This window comes from Salarias fasciatus, chromosome 2, assembly GCF_902148845.1.
Source record: "Salarias fasciatus chromosome 2, fSalaFa1.1, whole genome shotgun sequence".
NCBI lineage: Eukaryota > Metazoa > Chordata > Actinopteri > Blenniiformes > Blenniidae > Salarias > Salarias fasciatus.
Genome location: NC_043746.1, coordinates 22,121,891 through 22,138,805, shown reverse-complemented (window position 1 = coordinate 22,138,805; position 16,915 = coordinate 22,121,891). Strand labels below are relative to the sequence as shown.

General features: G+C 45.3%; 1 protein-coding gene across 2 annotated transcripts in view; it reads left to right on the top strand.

Annotated features, from left to right (window-relative positions):
- The window catches only part of LOC115406914 (uncharacterized), a 110,793-nt gene extending 96,761 nt beyond the window's left edge, over positions 1-14,032 (top strand). The window contains exons 2-6 of one of the 2 annotated variants that reach the window (XM_030117193.1): positions 12,189-12,518; positions 12,835-13,173; positions 13,262-13,387; positions 13,481-13,509; positions 13,604-14,032. In XM_030117193.1, the coding sequence (XP_029973053.1) occupies positions 12,189-12,518; positions 12,835-13,173; positions 13,262-13,387; positions 13,481-13,509; positions 13,604-13,786 (1,007 nt within the window). In that variant the 3' untranslated portion in view covers positions 13,787-14,032. The remainder of the gene's footprint in view (positions 1-12,188; positions 12,519-12,834; positions 13,174-13,261; positions 13,388-13,480; positions 13,510-13,603) is intronic. The other variant, XM_030117201.1, reaches the window with a different exon arrangement.
- The last annotated feature ends 2,883 nt before the right edge of the window (positions 14,033-16,915 follow it).

Sequence of the window (16,915 nt, the reverse complement as noted above, 5' to 3'; positions counted from 1 at the left end):
CTTCTATGTCTTCTATCACTTGCTCCTGGTCTTTGTTTTCTGTTGTGTCAGTGGAAGATGTCATGGAAATCCTGAGGAAAATGAAGCCCTCCTCCTGCCCTTTTGATGTGTTACCGACATCTTTGCTTTACAAAGTTACTGACGTTGTTGCTCCACATGTTGTGAACCTCATAAATGTCTCCCTTTCGACTGGGTTGGTTCCAAACTTTTTAAAACAGGCTGCGATAAGTCCTATTTTAAAGAAACCAAATTTGGATCCGGCAGAGCCTGGAAATTACTGGCCTATATCAAAATTGCCCTTTCTCTCCAAAGTTTTAGAGAAAGTTGTTGCAGAGCAACTCATTGCTTATCTGGATCTAAATGATATGTTGGACAAATTTCAGTCTGGTTTTAGCAAGATGCACTCCACTGAGACTGTTCTGCTAAAAGTGTCCAGTGATATTCAGATGGCTGCAGACTCTGGTCAGTATCCAGTTCTGGTTCTACTGGATTTATCTGCAGCTTTTGACACAGTGGACCATAAACTCTTGTTACAAAGGCTGAACACTGACTTTGTAATCTCTGGAATGGTTCTAGAGTGGTTCTCTTCTTACCTGACCAATCGGACATTCTCAGTGTGTGTCAATAACATTTTGTCTGAAGCCACTCCTTTGGTGTATGGTGTTCCTCAGGGGGTCAGTCTTGGGTCCAATTCTGTTTTTATTGTACATCAGCCCCATTGGCAAAATCATTCGCCATTTTAAACATGTGTCTCATCATTTCTATGCTGATGACATTCAATTGTACATTTCTTTTAAAGAGTGTGAGTTGCACAAATTGTCTGAGTTAATGGACTGTATCTCATGTATAAAGACTTGGCTTTCTGAAAACTGTCTCCAGTTAAACTCGGATAAGACAGAATCTTTGATAATTGCCCCTGAGCAGAAAATCCCTTTCATTAAGAGTCACCTTGGTTCTCTGGGCCCCTCTGCCCAGCCGTGCATCAGAAACCTCGGTGTCTGGTTTGACCAGTCCCTGTTTCTGGACAACCATTCAAGACTTTTGGTCAAAAAGTGTTTTTATCATTTGAGAAATATTGCAAAACTGAAGCCAGTTTTATCTGGCACTGATCTGGAGTTGGTGATTCATGCTTTTATTTCTTCTCGCTTAGATTATTGCAACTCTCTCTTCACATGTTTTAACAAAAAAGTTCTCAACCATCTTCAGCTGGTTCAAAATGCCGCAACAAGACTTTTAACTGGGTCTAGCAGATGGTCACACATTACGCCAATTCTGTCTTCTCTCCACTGGCTCCCTATTAAATTTCGGATTGATTTTAAAATCCTAGTGTTGACTTTCAGAGCCTTGCATGATCAGGCTCCTCAGTATCTTTGTGATGAGGTTCAAACGTACTCACCTGGTCGCTCGCTCCGCTCCTCAGACCAGAACCTCCTCATGGTACCAAAAAACGCGTTTTAAAACCAGAGGAGATGTGTCCTTTCTGGCTGTGGCTCAAAAACTGTGGAACGCCCTGCCTTTGTCCCTCCGTTAGTTGACTGGACGTTTCTGATGCGATTGATTGGCTGTCTGTTCTTATCATGTTTATTTTGATATTGTTTTTATTTTTGTTTTTTTTTGCACTGTGAATCACTTTGTGATTTTATCTGCGAAAGGTGCTATACAAATGAAGTTTATTAGGGACCGAGCCCGAAGGCGAGGTGGCCTCAACTGAGGCCACCTTGCCTGGAGGGCAAGGCCTCTATTGTTCTTCGTTCGTTTCTTATTATTATTATTATTATTATTATTATACTGACACCGTCTTTCGACGCAATTTTGACCCCTTAAACATGCACGAAAACTCACCAAATTTGGCAAGCACATCCTGACTCGCGAAAAATTTTATATGGTGGAAAAATTAACCCCATAAGCCCATCTGCTCTCTAGCGCCACCTAGAAACAGTAAAATAGCCACAGCAACCATTAGGAATGTCGTAGAGAGATCAAATTGATGTGGATGCGTTCGTCTCCTCAAGATCTAAAAATCTCTCATTGACAAAAATGTCCTAAATCGTACAGGAAGTCCCGTATTTCCCGTACAGTGTAAAATTTGGCAAAAAATGACTCCTCCTTTAAAAATTATCTGCTCCGAGACCGCTTGTCGTGGAGACGTCAGGGTGGTGCCAAATAAAAGAGGACAAGTGTCTCTCACAAAGTTGATCAAAACTTTTTCAAAAGTCTCAGGGTGTGGATTTTATTAACCCTTAAAGTTTGTAGTCTGAAAACGCACTTGCAACACTACAATGGACAGTGCGACCCGCACGAATGTCGCAGAGAAATAAAATCAACATGGATGAGTTCGTCTCATCGAGCTCTACAATTTACCAAGAGACATACCTATACCTAAATCCAACAGGAAGTCCGTTATTTCCTGTCAAATCAAATGTGCCTCAAAACACTTTTCACTCAAAAACCACTAATATGGACTGTTTCACCCTTCACAGTGTGGTACAGAGAAAAGAAACATATGCACGCGTTCGTCTCATCGAGATCTACAACTTTCTCACTCGTGCCTATGACCTAAATGCAACAGGAAGTCCGTCATTCACACTTTCTGCTCAAAATTTTGCTCAAATTTTGCTCAAAAATCTCACCTTCTTCATCAATTAAGCCTCCCGTTTCAAAACTATAAGTCTGACTGCTCTGAAAAGCTCTACAGTGAAAGACAACTAAATTGCCTATCACTTTCTGACATTGTTTGCTCACTTTGGTCCACGGAAATGCATTTCCCCAGCTGTTTTGACCAAAGAGAAACTGTGTGTCTGCCGAGTCACACTCTAACATCATGTGACCTACTTAAGCCATATATGGGCATAGGCTGATCTGGGACCAGCTGTAAAACATTCTGCATGTTGTACCTGCTTTTCACAGTAGATGGCGCTCCGTGACCACAAATCACACATGACTGAAGCAACAGTGCCCCTGCAGCAGCAAGCCACTGAGGAAGCAACACTTGAAACACATTGGAATGGTCCAAACAGCTGTCACCCTGCAGAAATATCACCTGACACACACTATACACCTGAAATCAGTCTTTAAGTTGGTGGATAAATGATGGATGGCTGGATACGTGGATGCACAGACAGACAATGGGATGTATGGAATAACGCTACTCTGACACTCAAATGGATATATTGGTGTTTGACATAGTGGAGCAGACATGACTATCAAAATAAGAGCCTCACACCCCATATTTTTGCAAAATATGACATTTTTAACAAAGCACAGGGATAATTTCAAATTCAACAGTGTTAAAGGGCAAGTCCGGTTTTTTTGATACCTGGACCTTATTTATAGGTGTGTGCCTGCTCATATACTCACTCAGACAAACATGGTGCAGCTTGGATTCCTTCAGAAGTTATTTAAATCCAACCGATTCAGCGGGGGCCACGGCAATGGAGCTTCCGGGACTGCAATCCATTGCCGTGGCCCCTGCTGAATCAGATGATAGATGCTAACAGCTACATGTTAGTGGATGGGAGATGCTAACAGCTACATGTTAGCGGATGGGAGATGCTAACAGCTACATGTTAGCGGATGGGAGATGCTAACAGCTACATGCTAGCGGATGAGAGATGCTAACAGCTACATGCTAGCGGATGAGAGATGCTAACAGCTACATGTTAGCGGATGAGAGATGCTAACAGCTACATGCTAGCGGATGGGAGATGCTAACAGCTACATGTTAGCGGATGGGAGATGCTAACAGCTACATGTTAGCGGATGGGAGATGCTAACAGCTACATGCTAGCGGGTGAGAGATGCTAACAGCTACATGCTAGCGGATGGAAGATGCTAACAGCTACATGTTAGCGGATGGAAGATGCTAACAGCTACATGCTAGCGGGTGAGAGATGCTAACAGCTACATGTTAGCGGATGGAAGATGCTAACAGCTACATGCTAGCGGGTGAGAGATGCTAACAGCTACATGCTAGCGGATGGAAGATGCTAACAGCTACATGTTAGCGGATGGGAGATGCTAACAGCTACATGCTAGCGGATGAGAGATGCTAACAGCTACATGTTAGCGGATGGAAGATGCTAACAGCTACATGCTAGCGGGTGAGAGATGCTAACAGCTACATGCTAGCGGGTGAGAGATGCTAACAGCTACATGCTAGCAGGTGAGAGATGCTAACAGCTACATGCTAGCGGGTGACAGATGCTAACAGCTACATGCTAGCGGGTGAGAGATGCTAACAGCTACATGCTAGCGGGTGAGAGATACGAGATGCTAACAGCTACATATTAGCGGATGGGAGATGCTAACAGCTACATGTTAGCGGATGAGAGATGCTAACAGCTACATGTTAGCGGATGGAAGATGCTAACAGCTACATGCTAGCGGATGGGAGATGCTAACAGCTACATGCTAGCGGATGAGAGATGCTAACAGCTACATGTTAGCGGATGGAAGATGCTAACAGCTACATGCTAGCGGGTGAGAGATGCTAACAGCTACATGCTAGCGGGTGAGAGATGCTAACAGCTACATGCTAGCAGGTGAGAGATGCTAACAGCTACATGCTAGAGGGTGACAGATGCTAACAGCTACATGCTAGCGGGTGAGAGATGCTAACAGCTACATGCTAGCGGGTGAGAGATACGAGATGCTAACAGCTACATATTAGCGGATGGGAGATGCTAACAGCTACATGTTAGCGGATGGGAGATGCTAACAGCTACATGTTAGCGGATGGGAGATGCTAACAGCTACATGTTAGTGGGTGGGACATGCTAACAACTCCATGTTAGCGGATGGGAGATGCTAACAGCTACATGTTAGCGGATGGGAGATGCTAACAGCTACATGCTAGCGGATGGGAGATGCTAACAGCTATATGTTAGCGGATGACAGATGCTAAAAGCTACATGCTAGCGGAAGGAAGATGGTAACAGCTACGTGTTAGCGGATGAGAGATGCTAACAGCTACATGTTAGCGGATGGGAGATGCTAACAGCTACATGTTAGCGGATGGGAGATGCTAACAGCTACATGTTAGCGGATGGGAGATGCTAACAGCTACATGCTAGCGGATGAGAGATGCTAACAGCTACATGTTAGCGGATGGAAGATGCTAACAGCTACATGCTAGCGGGTGAGAGATGCTAACAGCTACATGTTAGCGGATGGAAGATGCTAACAGCTACATGCTAGCGGATGGGAGATGCTAACAGCTACATGCTAGCGGATGGAAGATGCTAACAGCTACATGTTAGCGGATGGGAGATGCTAACAGCTACATGCTAGCGGATGAGAGATGCTAACAGCTACATGTTAGCGGATGGAAGATGCTAACAGCTACATGCTAGCGGATGGAAGATGCTAACAGCTACATGTTAGCGGATGGGAGATGCTAACAGCTACATGCTAGCGGATGAGAGATGCTAACAGCTACATGCTAGCGGATGGAAGATGCTAACAGCTACATGTTAGCGGATGGAAGATGCTAATAGCTACATGTTAGCGGATGGGAGATGCTAACAGCTACATGTTAGCGGACGGGAGATGCTAACAACTCCATGTCAGCGGATAGGAGATGCTAACAGCTCCATGTTAGTGGGTGAGAGGGTGCTGGAAGTCTATGGAGGAGCAAGGTTCCCAGTGACCTGGACTTCGGTCATCAAGGTACGAGGACGGCCTCAGTCGGGCCACCTTGCCAGAGGGCGAGGTCCCGTCCAATGCCGCTTGCGGCTTTAATTATTATTATTATTATTATGATTATTACTTTAATCTCACTCCAGTGAGTATTAAATCAGTTCTATTCTAAGTTAGTTTGGTTAACTAATTTAGATTTCTTATTTCCTAAATCACATTTGAGTTAGTTGAATCCCTTTTCAACTTCAACCATCTTCAATTTGATTAAAGAAATCCAACAGTTGCACTCCAAATAACACAGTTCCAGTATTATTGGGTATGGTTGACACACCAAAAAAAATATAATGCAAACTCAAATTAATTCAGCAAAAGACTGAACAACTTTCCACAGATGAATGTCTCTGTCCATCAATTTGTTGCTCCTCTGACTGTCCTGTGTCAGTCCACTGCAGCAGTGCAGAGGGAAAAGGGTAAATCCTACCAGTTTTTGAAGAAAACGCAACATCCAGCAGAAGCGTGCTGCTCCTGTATCACGCACAGTTCACATGAATTGCGCACGCGGATGTTTCAAATCCAACGTTGACTCTCATTTCCAGTCCAGACCTTAGAGGTCTATGATCACAATCACATAAAATGCATAAATAAATGAAATAATACATCTGGTGGCTTCAACTAATGATAAAAGTCTGTTTTTCATATTCTCAGTGCTTAACAAGGTGTCAGGCGCACCATCACGGCAGCAGAAGAAAAAAACTGATCACAGGGCTTCAGCCCGCGCTTCAATTAACCACCATTTCACCTTTTAAATGCAATATTTTAACATAAAACAACATAAAACTGATACTCAAGCTAAATATCTTCTCATATCACCAATATATTAAAACCAAAACATACTTTACATGAAATAAAATACGTATTTCAACTCACCAAGTCCCGTTTTGGCAAAATATGTAAAGTCACACAGGCAGGGCAGGTTGAACACAAAAAATAAATTCTTCAAAAAGCAAAAATGAACTTAAAATAGACTCTTTTTTTATCTCTTTTCTCTCAATTTTCTCCTCTTTTTCCAAATTACTATCAGCTCAGCAGCAGTGAAAAAAAAAATGAAAAAACCTGGTAGTCACAGGTCACGCTGCAGCACAGTCCTTCAAAATAAGAGTCTGTGCACATTTTCAATAAACAAAACAGGAGAAACCATAAATATACACATTCTTGAACAATTTAACATGAAATCATGAAATACAGCATTAATAATCATTTTAAGGACTATTTTTTTAACTGATTTCATCTATGTATTAACATTCCATGTATTTGTTCTAAAGACTTATTTATAGGCTTTTATTTCTGAAGTCCTATATAACCCAGGGTTACACAAATAGTAGGGGGAATAAAAGCCCGAGTGCGCCTCCTCCGCGCTCAGCTCCGTAACCGCGCCCCGGCGGAGGAGCAAAGACACTTCTGCTTCGAGAGCGGCCGCCCCCGCATTGCATGCGAGTCGCATACGAAGAATTCCATTGAAGAGAGGCGGGCGACAGGGAAACTGCAGGGCATAGCCGCTTCTCAGCGTTCTGGACAACCAGGGAGAAAGCGGTCCCGACATAGCACGCCACATCCGAAGCGGAGCGTGAGCAGCTGTACCACAGCCTGAGGGGACGGCCCACCCGTCCTCCTGGCCTCAGGAGACGGGGGGTGCCACCACCGTAAAGGTCTGTGGAGAGGGCGTCCTATGAAAGAGCGTGGGCGGCTGCTTCGGGGCCACGAACCAGCGCTTTGCTGGGGACAAACCCGGTGAAGGCAGCGTGATCCCAAAGTTCTCAGGTCGCTGACCTCGGTGATGATGCTGGGGCCGGGACGCTCATCAGCGGGGACCTGGGCCGGATAGCAACACCGCTCTGACGCTTCACTGTGCTGACACAGGCAGAAGCCGGTGGAAAAAGCAGTTTGGAGCTTTCGCGAGGTACCGGCGGCACCTCGACGGCGTTCCTCATGCTCGTGGCGCACGGCGGGTGAGCCAGCGGCCTTAGCTCGCTGCTGTGACCCGCTTCCACGGCCGCAGCACGGTGATGAGGGGGCGTCCCATGAAGGAGCGTGGACGGCCGCTTCGGGGCCACGGGCCAGTGCTTTGTTGGGGACAAACCCAGTGGAGGTGGCGTGATCCCGAAGTTTCTAGGGCCGCTGACCTCAGTGATGATGCCGGGGCCGGGACGCTCAATAGCAGTAACCCGGGCCGGCAGAGCTCCGCCGCTCTGAGGCTTCGCCTTGTCAATACAGGCGGAAGCCGGCGGAGAAATGTCGCTGGGAGCATGACAAATGAAGCCGGGACCGGGGCGCCCTACGGCGGGAACCCGGGCCGGCACAAGTCCGCCGCTCTGCCGCTCCGCTAACACAGACAGGAGCCAGTGGAGAAACATCGCTGGAAGCGTTACGGGTGCTGCCGGGGCCGGGATGGCCCACGGTGGGGACCTGGGCCAGCATGGCTTCGCCGCTCTGACGCTTCGTCGTACTCAAATGACCTGAAGCCGGCAGATGGTTCAGCCTGGAGTGTTTGCGGGGTGCCGGCAGGATCGGCAGCGCTCTGCTCGCGTGACGCGCACAGCGGGAAGCTAGCGGCCGCAGCTCGCTGCTGTGCCCCGCATCCACAGCCGCCGCACAGCAAAAGCGTGGAGGAAGACCCGGTGATTGTGCGTGCGTCCAGGCGGCTCCATGCACAATCCACTCACCATTCTACGCCGCTTATCACATAGCGGGCGATGGGAGGGAAGAACCCCGCCGAGCTTGATGCTTAGTCATACAAGCACCGGAAGGGGGAGGATAGCTGCTCTTGAGAAATGTAGCTGTGGAGAGGGTGTCCCATGAAAGAGTGCGTGTGGCCGCTTCGGGGTTGCGGACCAGCGCTTTGTTGGGGACGAACCCGGCGGATGCGGTGTGGTAGCGAAGTTTCTTGGGCCACAGACCATCAGACTACCGGGGCGGGGCGCTCATCAGCGGGAACCCGGCTGGCGCGGCTCCGCCTCTCTGACGCCTCGCAGTGCTTAACACAGGCGGAAGCCGGCGGAAAGTAGTTTGGAGCGTTGCGAGGCACCGTGCAGGACCTCGACGGTGCTCCATTTGCACGTCGCGCTTGGCGGGAGAGCCAGCGGCCAAGCTCGTCGCTGCGTTCCGCTTATGGCAGCAGCGCGGTGAGCGCATGGAGGGAGACCCGGTGATAGCGCCGTGCGTCCGGGCTGCTTTGCACGCGCTCCGCTCGCCATTCTCTGCTTTATCACGTAGCGAGAGAAGGGAGGGAAAGAGCCCCGCCGAGCTTGGTATGCTCAGTCATACAAGCGCGGGAAGAAGGGAGGATAGCTGCTCCTAGCGATGCATCACAAAAGAAGTGCTAATGGTAGCCCCTAGGGGTGTAACGATACACAAAAATCTCGGTTCGATACGTACCTCGGTTCTGAGGTCACGGTTCGGTTCGGTTTCGATACAGTAGGGAACAAAATGCAAAACCTTAATTTTCTTGTTGTCCATGCTTCCCATGTCCGCGTGTCTCTGTCCGCTTTGCGGCACATCACCGATGCCAACGCTCTTCTCTCCTGCTACATTTGGGCTCAGCTGTGTACGTTCCATGCAGGTGTACTGATCCACGCATCCTCGAGAAGCTCTTCCGGCTCTCTGGACTGTTTATCTGCTCCTTTATTTCAGATTATTTATAGGAAATGAGGCACATACATTGTCAGTACGTTATCATGTAGTATCAGAGTTTATTTAGCCTTTTTTTTTTTTTTTTTTTCTGTTTCTGAATCTTGGGGTGGCGCTCGAGCGATTAGATACTTTCACTCAGGGTGCGAACTATGGGGGGGCCAGGGGGGGTCTCAGCCCCCCTTGATGAAAACATAATTAGTGAAATTTTTTTTTTTTTTGGGGGGGGGGGGGGGCGAAATATTGGAAAAATGCTCTTTCCCCATGTATTTCCTTTAATTTATTATTATTGATTTTGTAAGATCATAATCATGGATTATATGCAGAATGAGGCCAATTTTAATGGATGATTTGCGCATCACTATTTCACTTTAATAAAGATGCCGACCTGCATGCAGTACTTGTCCTCACCATTGAAGCGTGGGGGCGCTATGCCTTAAGCATCACTTAAAGCAGACATATTCCCTCCGAGGCACGCGCATCCCCCCAATAAGGGAGCCCCCCCGACAGCCGCGGTATATTTCGCACACTGCGTTCTCTTCTGTGACAGACCTTCTCCTCCCTCCTGACAGAGTCTGCTCTCTCCCTCCACCAGCTTTTCTCTGAGTTTCTTCAGACAGAGTTGCAGCCTGTTCGCTTCACAGACTCACTTTTCAAAGTTAGCGTCTGTCATGGTTTGTTTGCTGTGGCGCTCTGGCGCATGCGTGTACCGGTGCGGCGTGCGAATACGCGCAACGCGGTCACAAAATCTGTTCTGCGCGCGGACGTCCGTGGACAGAAATTCATGACATTACGTCCCAGGGACCAATGCGCCACACGGACATGTGCAGCATGGACGAAGCTGCTAGCAGTAGCAATCATGGCTGCAGGTGTAGCTGCACGTGCTGGCAGCAGAACGTAAACACACGCACCATCCTGCCCATGAGCCGGGGAAAAAAAACTAACTTTGGACCGTGAACTCACCCGTGCACAGTCCTGTACCGAACCGAACGGCCTGTACCGAAACGGTTCAATACAAATACATGTATTGTTACACCCCTAGTAGCCCCTCACCGTCCTCTTGGCGGTGAGCGGGGCATCCAAGACACGCCACACGTAGGCCTGGAACGGTGGCACGGCGGGACACAGCACAGCAGTCCTGGACCGAGTCCGTGGGTTGCTAGCCCAAGTGCTAAGTTGCGCTGCGCCGGCTCGGAGGCTACGGCAGAAGCGCGAGGCCGGTGCGTTGAGTGGCGGGGGTGAAGAGCCCCGCGAGGTGCTCCACAGGCTCGTGGAGGGGCTCAGGCAGAAGTACTGTAACAACACATCATGAGTAGGGCAAACTAACCTGTTTCATGACGGTGGAGAAGGTGGAGAAGGCGCCGTCGTGTTGCGTGAGCTCCTTAGACGCGGGGACGCCGCTGCTGCTGCTGCTGCCACATGCGCGGGAGCCGGTGAGACGGCGCCATAAAGGCCGCGCGCCGCTGGGTTACCTCGAGTGGCAGAGGGAGGCAGGCAGGCAGGAAGGCCACTGGCAGTGATGCTGTCAGCGAGGCAGACCACGCAGCGCTCGTGAAGATCTTGCTCGACGAGCAGGGTGATAGGCCCGACGCCCGATGGCGACTGGTCATGGGCCGGTCCATCCATCTTGATCAGATGAATCTTGATCCAAAGAAACTTGTGGCTTCTTAATGTCTCAAGTGATGCTGAGGAAGAAGAAGGGAGAATGGCTGCTTCCAGCTCGGGGTATACCCTCGGCGGGGCGTGGAGCTGTGCCATCGGGTGGCGGGGATTGGTGCGTCGAACTTTTGTTGTCTCAGTTGATTGGCTGCGCCAAGGGGTGTGCCACTAGCGAAGCCCGTAGGCAGGCTAAGCACTTACGACGTAGAAATGATCATTGCACAAGATGATGCTCTCACACAGCAACGACATGAACATTACAAAGGCCTCTTTCCACTCTTTGCTGTTTCACTTCTATCACTCACCATATCCACACTACTGACCTCTTACTGTATTGTCTGTTTCTCCAGCTGTTTGCTGCAGAAGATGAAAGACCTGCAACAAATAATGTGGAAATCAGAGCACATTAGAAACAGATAAATCATTCTTTCACTACTTATCCAAGTGATTTTATCAGGTAGAGGGTACACCACACTGGTGAAGCACCCTGGTGTGTCAAACAGTGTACACAGCAATGTGATAACCTTTACCCTGATGACACTTCATCACTTAACAAATGAACGGCTCAAAACAGAGGAGCCAACTCCTAAGGTCCAGACTTAGTTGTCTATTTACACCTCAAGGAACAGACATACTTCTTTATTTACAGCGCTGCATCCATTTTAAACAGAGATAACAGATAGTTTGAGAGACGAGTAAAAGAGGTCATCTGCACAAAAACTCCTCCTAAGGGAGGAGCTTTATAACAACAGCTCTTCAGTGTCCATTTCATAAAGAATAAAATAGCTTTTTCTTCTTCAGATCATCTTTTTGCATTTACTGTGTTAAGTTGTCAGAGACCAAACCATACAGCCTGCTGTTGATGTTGTTTCATGTGTTTCAGGTGGTGACATTGTTGGTATTACAAAGTAAAACCACTACGTGTTTCTCATCACATCCTTCTGTGTGATGAGGAACCAATCAGATCATTGTGACGTCTGACCCTCCCACTTTCTGAGATTACAAATCAACTGAAGACTCTTGGATAGCAGCATTTGGCAGTGGAACTCTCACAAAATGTTTGTCATATTTTGTTTTCTGTTGATGATCAGAGTCGGATGTGAGTATTTATTGATGCGTCAGATTTATCAAACTCATTGACGATGATGTACATATGAAATTTTGTTTTTTGTTTTTTATCTCTGGCTGAATTTTCTTTTTTCTTTCAGGCTGCATAGATGATCAGAACTTTGATGTAAAGACTGTTGCTGCTCAAGAAAATGTCACTTTGACATGTCCTCGTGAGAAACGCTTGGATGATGAGAAGCTGTACTGGATTAGAATCATTTCTGGTCACCAGCCTGAATTCTTGGGAAGAACTTTTGTCTTTGATTATGACGAAGTTAATCAGACTCCTCATTTTACAACCAAACAAGGACCTGGAACTTTTATTTTGCACATTCATCAAACTCAGATCAGTGACACTGGACTTTACTACTGCATCAGAGCTGAAACGTTTAAAATGATCTTTTTGAGAGGAGTCTTTCTCAAAGTTGAAGGTAAAGTGAAATGATTCTCTACTTAGATATGCAAGTGTGTATATACATTCAGATGCATTTAAATGCTTTAATTAACCATTTAATACCACAATTTACGATTCAGTTATTTATTTACAAATATTTTCTTTCTTGCTTATTGTCTGAGACGCTTTTCTCTTAATTTTCACATAAATTTTTCTCACTTTACTGAAGGAGTATGAGAAGGTGTCTCCATTCCTTAAGATAATAAAAATTATTATTATCATTATTATTGTTATTGTTATTGTTATTATTATTATTATTAGATTAGATTCTTACATTTTACTGTGTCCTCCAGGACCCAAATCTTCCATCTCTGGCATCATTCAAGCTCCTCCGTCTGATGCGGTCCATCCAGGAGAGTCGGTGTCTCTGCAGTGTTCGGTCCTCTCTGACTCTGAGAAGAAAACATGTTCAGAAGATTACAAAGTTCACTGGTTCAGAGCAGGATCACATCAATCTCACCCCAGTTTCATTTATACTCATGGAGACAATGCAGAGTGTGGAAAGTCTTCACAGAAATGTTTCTATAGCTTCTCTAAGAACGTCAGTGTCTCTGATGCTGGTACTTATTACTGTGCTGTGGCTGCATGTGGAGAGGTCATGTTTGGAAATGGAGTAAAACTGGACATTAAAGGTAAGATCAGAATATTTTTTCTGGTAAAATGGTTTCTGAACTTCAAAAAATAATCATGATGACTGACTTTTTTTGTTTTTCCACCCAGATCCTAACATGCAAACTCTGATCAATACAGTTATCGCTCTTTGTATTGTCTGTGTTGCTTTGGCTGGAAGTTTGACTGTTTCAATCTGTCTCATTTGGACCATCAAGAAGAAGAATTGCAACAATGGTAATACAGGTTTCTTGTGAATCAGGATATTTTCACACCATGTACAGCTGTAAATTAATTAAACGCTATCTTATTTTTTCTTTCTGAAAACAGATGGTGAACCAGACAGCAGTAATCAACAGGTAAAATCTTAGAAAAAAAGTTGACATACAATCCAGTTTTCCTATGCAGATAAATGTATCATATATTTACCTCCGTTTCTGAATATTTCCTCAGAGACATCAAGCTTATTTGGCCAAGTCTGCACCAACTTTCAGCAGGACAAAACTTGCCAACTCAGGGATTTATTCTGTTGCTGTTTTCACGATGATGAAGACCAACAGTGGTGGAAGAGGAGATGTAAGCATGTCTGAGAGAGAGAGGATCTACGCTGCTGTCCAGGCTCTTGGTTTGGATTAGAAAGTCAATGTCTGGCATTGCTTCTTGGAGTCTTTATAAAGTTGGGTTCTCAATTTTACATTCTGCTCTGTCATTTGAAACCAGCTACACCACACTTCATCTAATTTTCATTCAAATCTGTTGACATTTTATCAAGACAGCCTTAAATAAAGTGTTTGTGTATCTCTGTGGTCTGCTTTAAACTTTAGTCACAATTGCCTTTGACATGAGGATTATTTATTTAAACAATTATATAAATCAGGAACATTTTCGGATGAAGGAGGGTAAATCGAACAGCAAAAGAGATTTTTTTGTCTTGAGAAAAATTTGGATTGCAATGACAGTAACACAGAGAGTCAACAGGGTTTACATAATGACAACAGGATTCAATTGTGGTCCTGAATCAGAAAAACAAAAGTCAAAATTGAATTTATTTCTGTAGAATTGGTTATCTATCCATCCATGTTCTGCAATTCTTTTTCCATTTTTTATTTTATTTTATTCTATTTTATTTACTTCTTTTTTTTTGGGGGGGGGGGGGGGGGGGGCTGTCTCAGCTGAGGAATACATTTATAAATCAATCGATCAATCAACCTTTAAGGGCACTTTTTCATTGGTGACTGCAGGTCACAACCAACTGCCAACACTCCACTGGTAAAAAAATAGAATCAATGCACAAGTGCTGAGAAGCTCGAATTCCAGGAATAATCCAGCAGGGGGTGATGATGTTGGTTTCAAAAAGAGCATGAATCTATTTGGAATCCATTCAAAAATGCCCAATTTTCATAGGCCACATGGGCCACATCATCAGCAGGCATGGAGTCTCCTACCATTGCTATGCTGATGATACTCAGCTCTATGTCAGGCTGGACCGGACCTCCTCCCTCTCTATTCAATCACTCACCGCCTGCCTGGAGGAGACTAAAGCATGGATGAATGACAATTTTCTCCAGCTCAACAGCTCCAAAACTGAATTTCTATTAATTGGAACTCCACATCAACTCAAGTCCTCCCCTTCCACAGTTCTATCATTTGCCGGTCACATAATCAACCCAACAACTGCCGTTACCAACCTGGGTGTCCGTTTTGACCCCACCCTCTCCTTTGACCTCCATATCCAACACATCTGTAAGACCTCATTTTTTCACCTCCGGAACATCTCCAAACTACGCCCCTTCCTCTCCCTCCCCGTTGCTGAGAAGCTGGTCCATGCTTTTGTCTCCTCCAGGCTGGACTACTGCAATGCACTCCTCATCGGGATCTCTGGAAGAAGCCTTCAACGGCTTCAGTCGATCCAGAACTGTGCTGCCAGGATCCTGATGAGGGTGCCAAAAAGACACCATATCACTCCCATTCTCCATAACCTTCACTGGCTCCCGGTTAGGTTCAGGCTGGAATACAAAATCTGCCTCCTGACCCATCAGTGTGTCTATGGTAGTGCACCAGTGTACCTTAAAGAACTTCTCTCTCCACATGACCCGACCAGACGCCTCCGCTCCGCCAACATCAATTTGCTGAAGGTCCCCAAAACCAAACTGTGTTCCATGGGGGACAGGGCTTTTCAGGCTGCAGCACCCCGACTGTGGAATGCCCTACCTGTCCACCTGAGGGCACCACAGTCGGTGGACTCATTTAAATCTTGCCTGAAAACGTTTTTGTTTTTGAAAGCTTTTGAATGATTTTACTGTTTTCTGTTGCATTTTATGAGTGTAAGTATGAGTGTTTTTAATGATTTAGCCTGTATTTGTTACTTTTAATCGTCACTGTTGTTTTAAATTCCATTGTAGCACTTTGAGATTTGTTTTACAAATGTAAAGTGCATGACAGATAAAATTCATTATTATTATTATTATTATTATTATAGTACGAATAAATATTTAAAGTTCGGTGTCAGAACACGCTTTGGTCTCTGTCACTAGCTTCTACAATCATGTCAGCTTGACCAGACTGATTTTCATATAAATCTTATGAGCTTACGTTTTGCATAAATCACAAAAAAAATCACATACTTGTCTCCATTTTAGTTCCTTTACCAAACACAATCTCTCCACACATGACCACAGCCAATGTACATCGTACTTCTGCACATGTCCACGTCCACTGACAATAACAGCAATGGTGGCCTCCAGACTGTCATGACTCCCAGTCCATATTCTCTTGAAACTTTGTAGTTTTATAGTTGAGAGTCATCTGCAGCAGTAATCCAACTTCATCATCTGTCCATACGAATGTCTCTGTGCTCGTCATTGTTACTCTTTGTAGTGACGTGTTCTCTGCACATATTTGTGTGGTTTCATTACAAGAACAACGAACAGCACCCATTAGTGACCCCACAGCAAAAATACATTGTTTCAAGATTTTCTGTCATCATGTAAATGTGAAACATTTGAAAAACACACAATGTGATTTTACCTGTAACACTGTTGTAAATGTCTTGCATCATATTTTTGTCTACATGGCACCATGCATTTATTAAAATAAGACTTTTTTTCAACAAGACTTGAAATTGTGAAACTTCATTTTCATTCAAATTTAAAGTACTTCCACACTCAAATATTGAATTTATCTGTTTCTATTTCATTTTCGTCACCTCCCACGCTTATGTTTCAATAGAAAAATGTACCCGAAAAAAGGCCGCTTACTAGCAGGACCTATGATATCAAAATATTCACTGATATTCTTTGTGATTTCCTGCACATGTCAGTCATCATATTATGACTCATCCATCTATATTTATTAGATGATTGTGAGTTGATATGCTTTACCATTTACAGAGAGCAGTGTGCCAGAAATGAATTTCCCTTCAAATTCCAGTCGTGCTTGTTGCTTCATCTCTCTGGTTTCATTTCCGATTGTCAGAAACATGATTGAAAACTTTGAAAAACACATCTTGAACTGTTAAATTGCGCAATTTCAAGAAGTCAAAAGTTGACATCGAAACAGTTTCCATTTCTGTCAGAGTTCAACCTCTGAGATTCAGGTACAGACAGAGACACAGCAGATCACATTGTTTCTCTTGTAGTCTATGTGCTTTGTCCTCTCGGAGGAGGCGGATGCTTTTTCTATCGCTCCCTACTTTGCTTCCCCCCCACTACTGTCTCTGTTTGCTGCACTCTTGTCTCGTCTGTTTGACTGCAGTAATCACTTGAC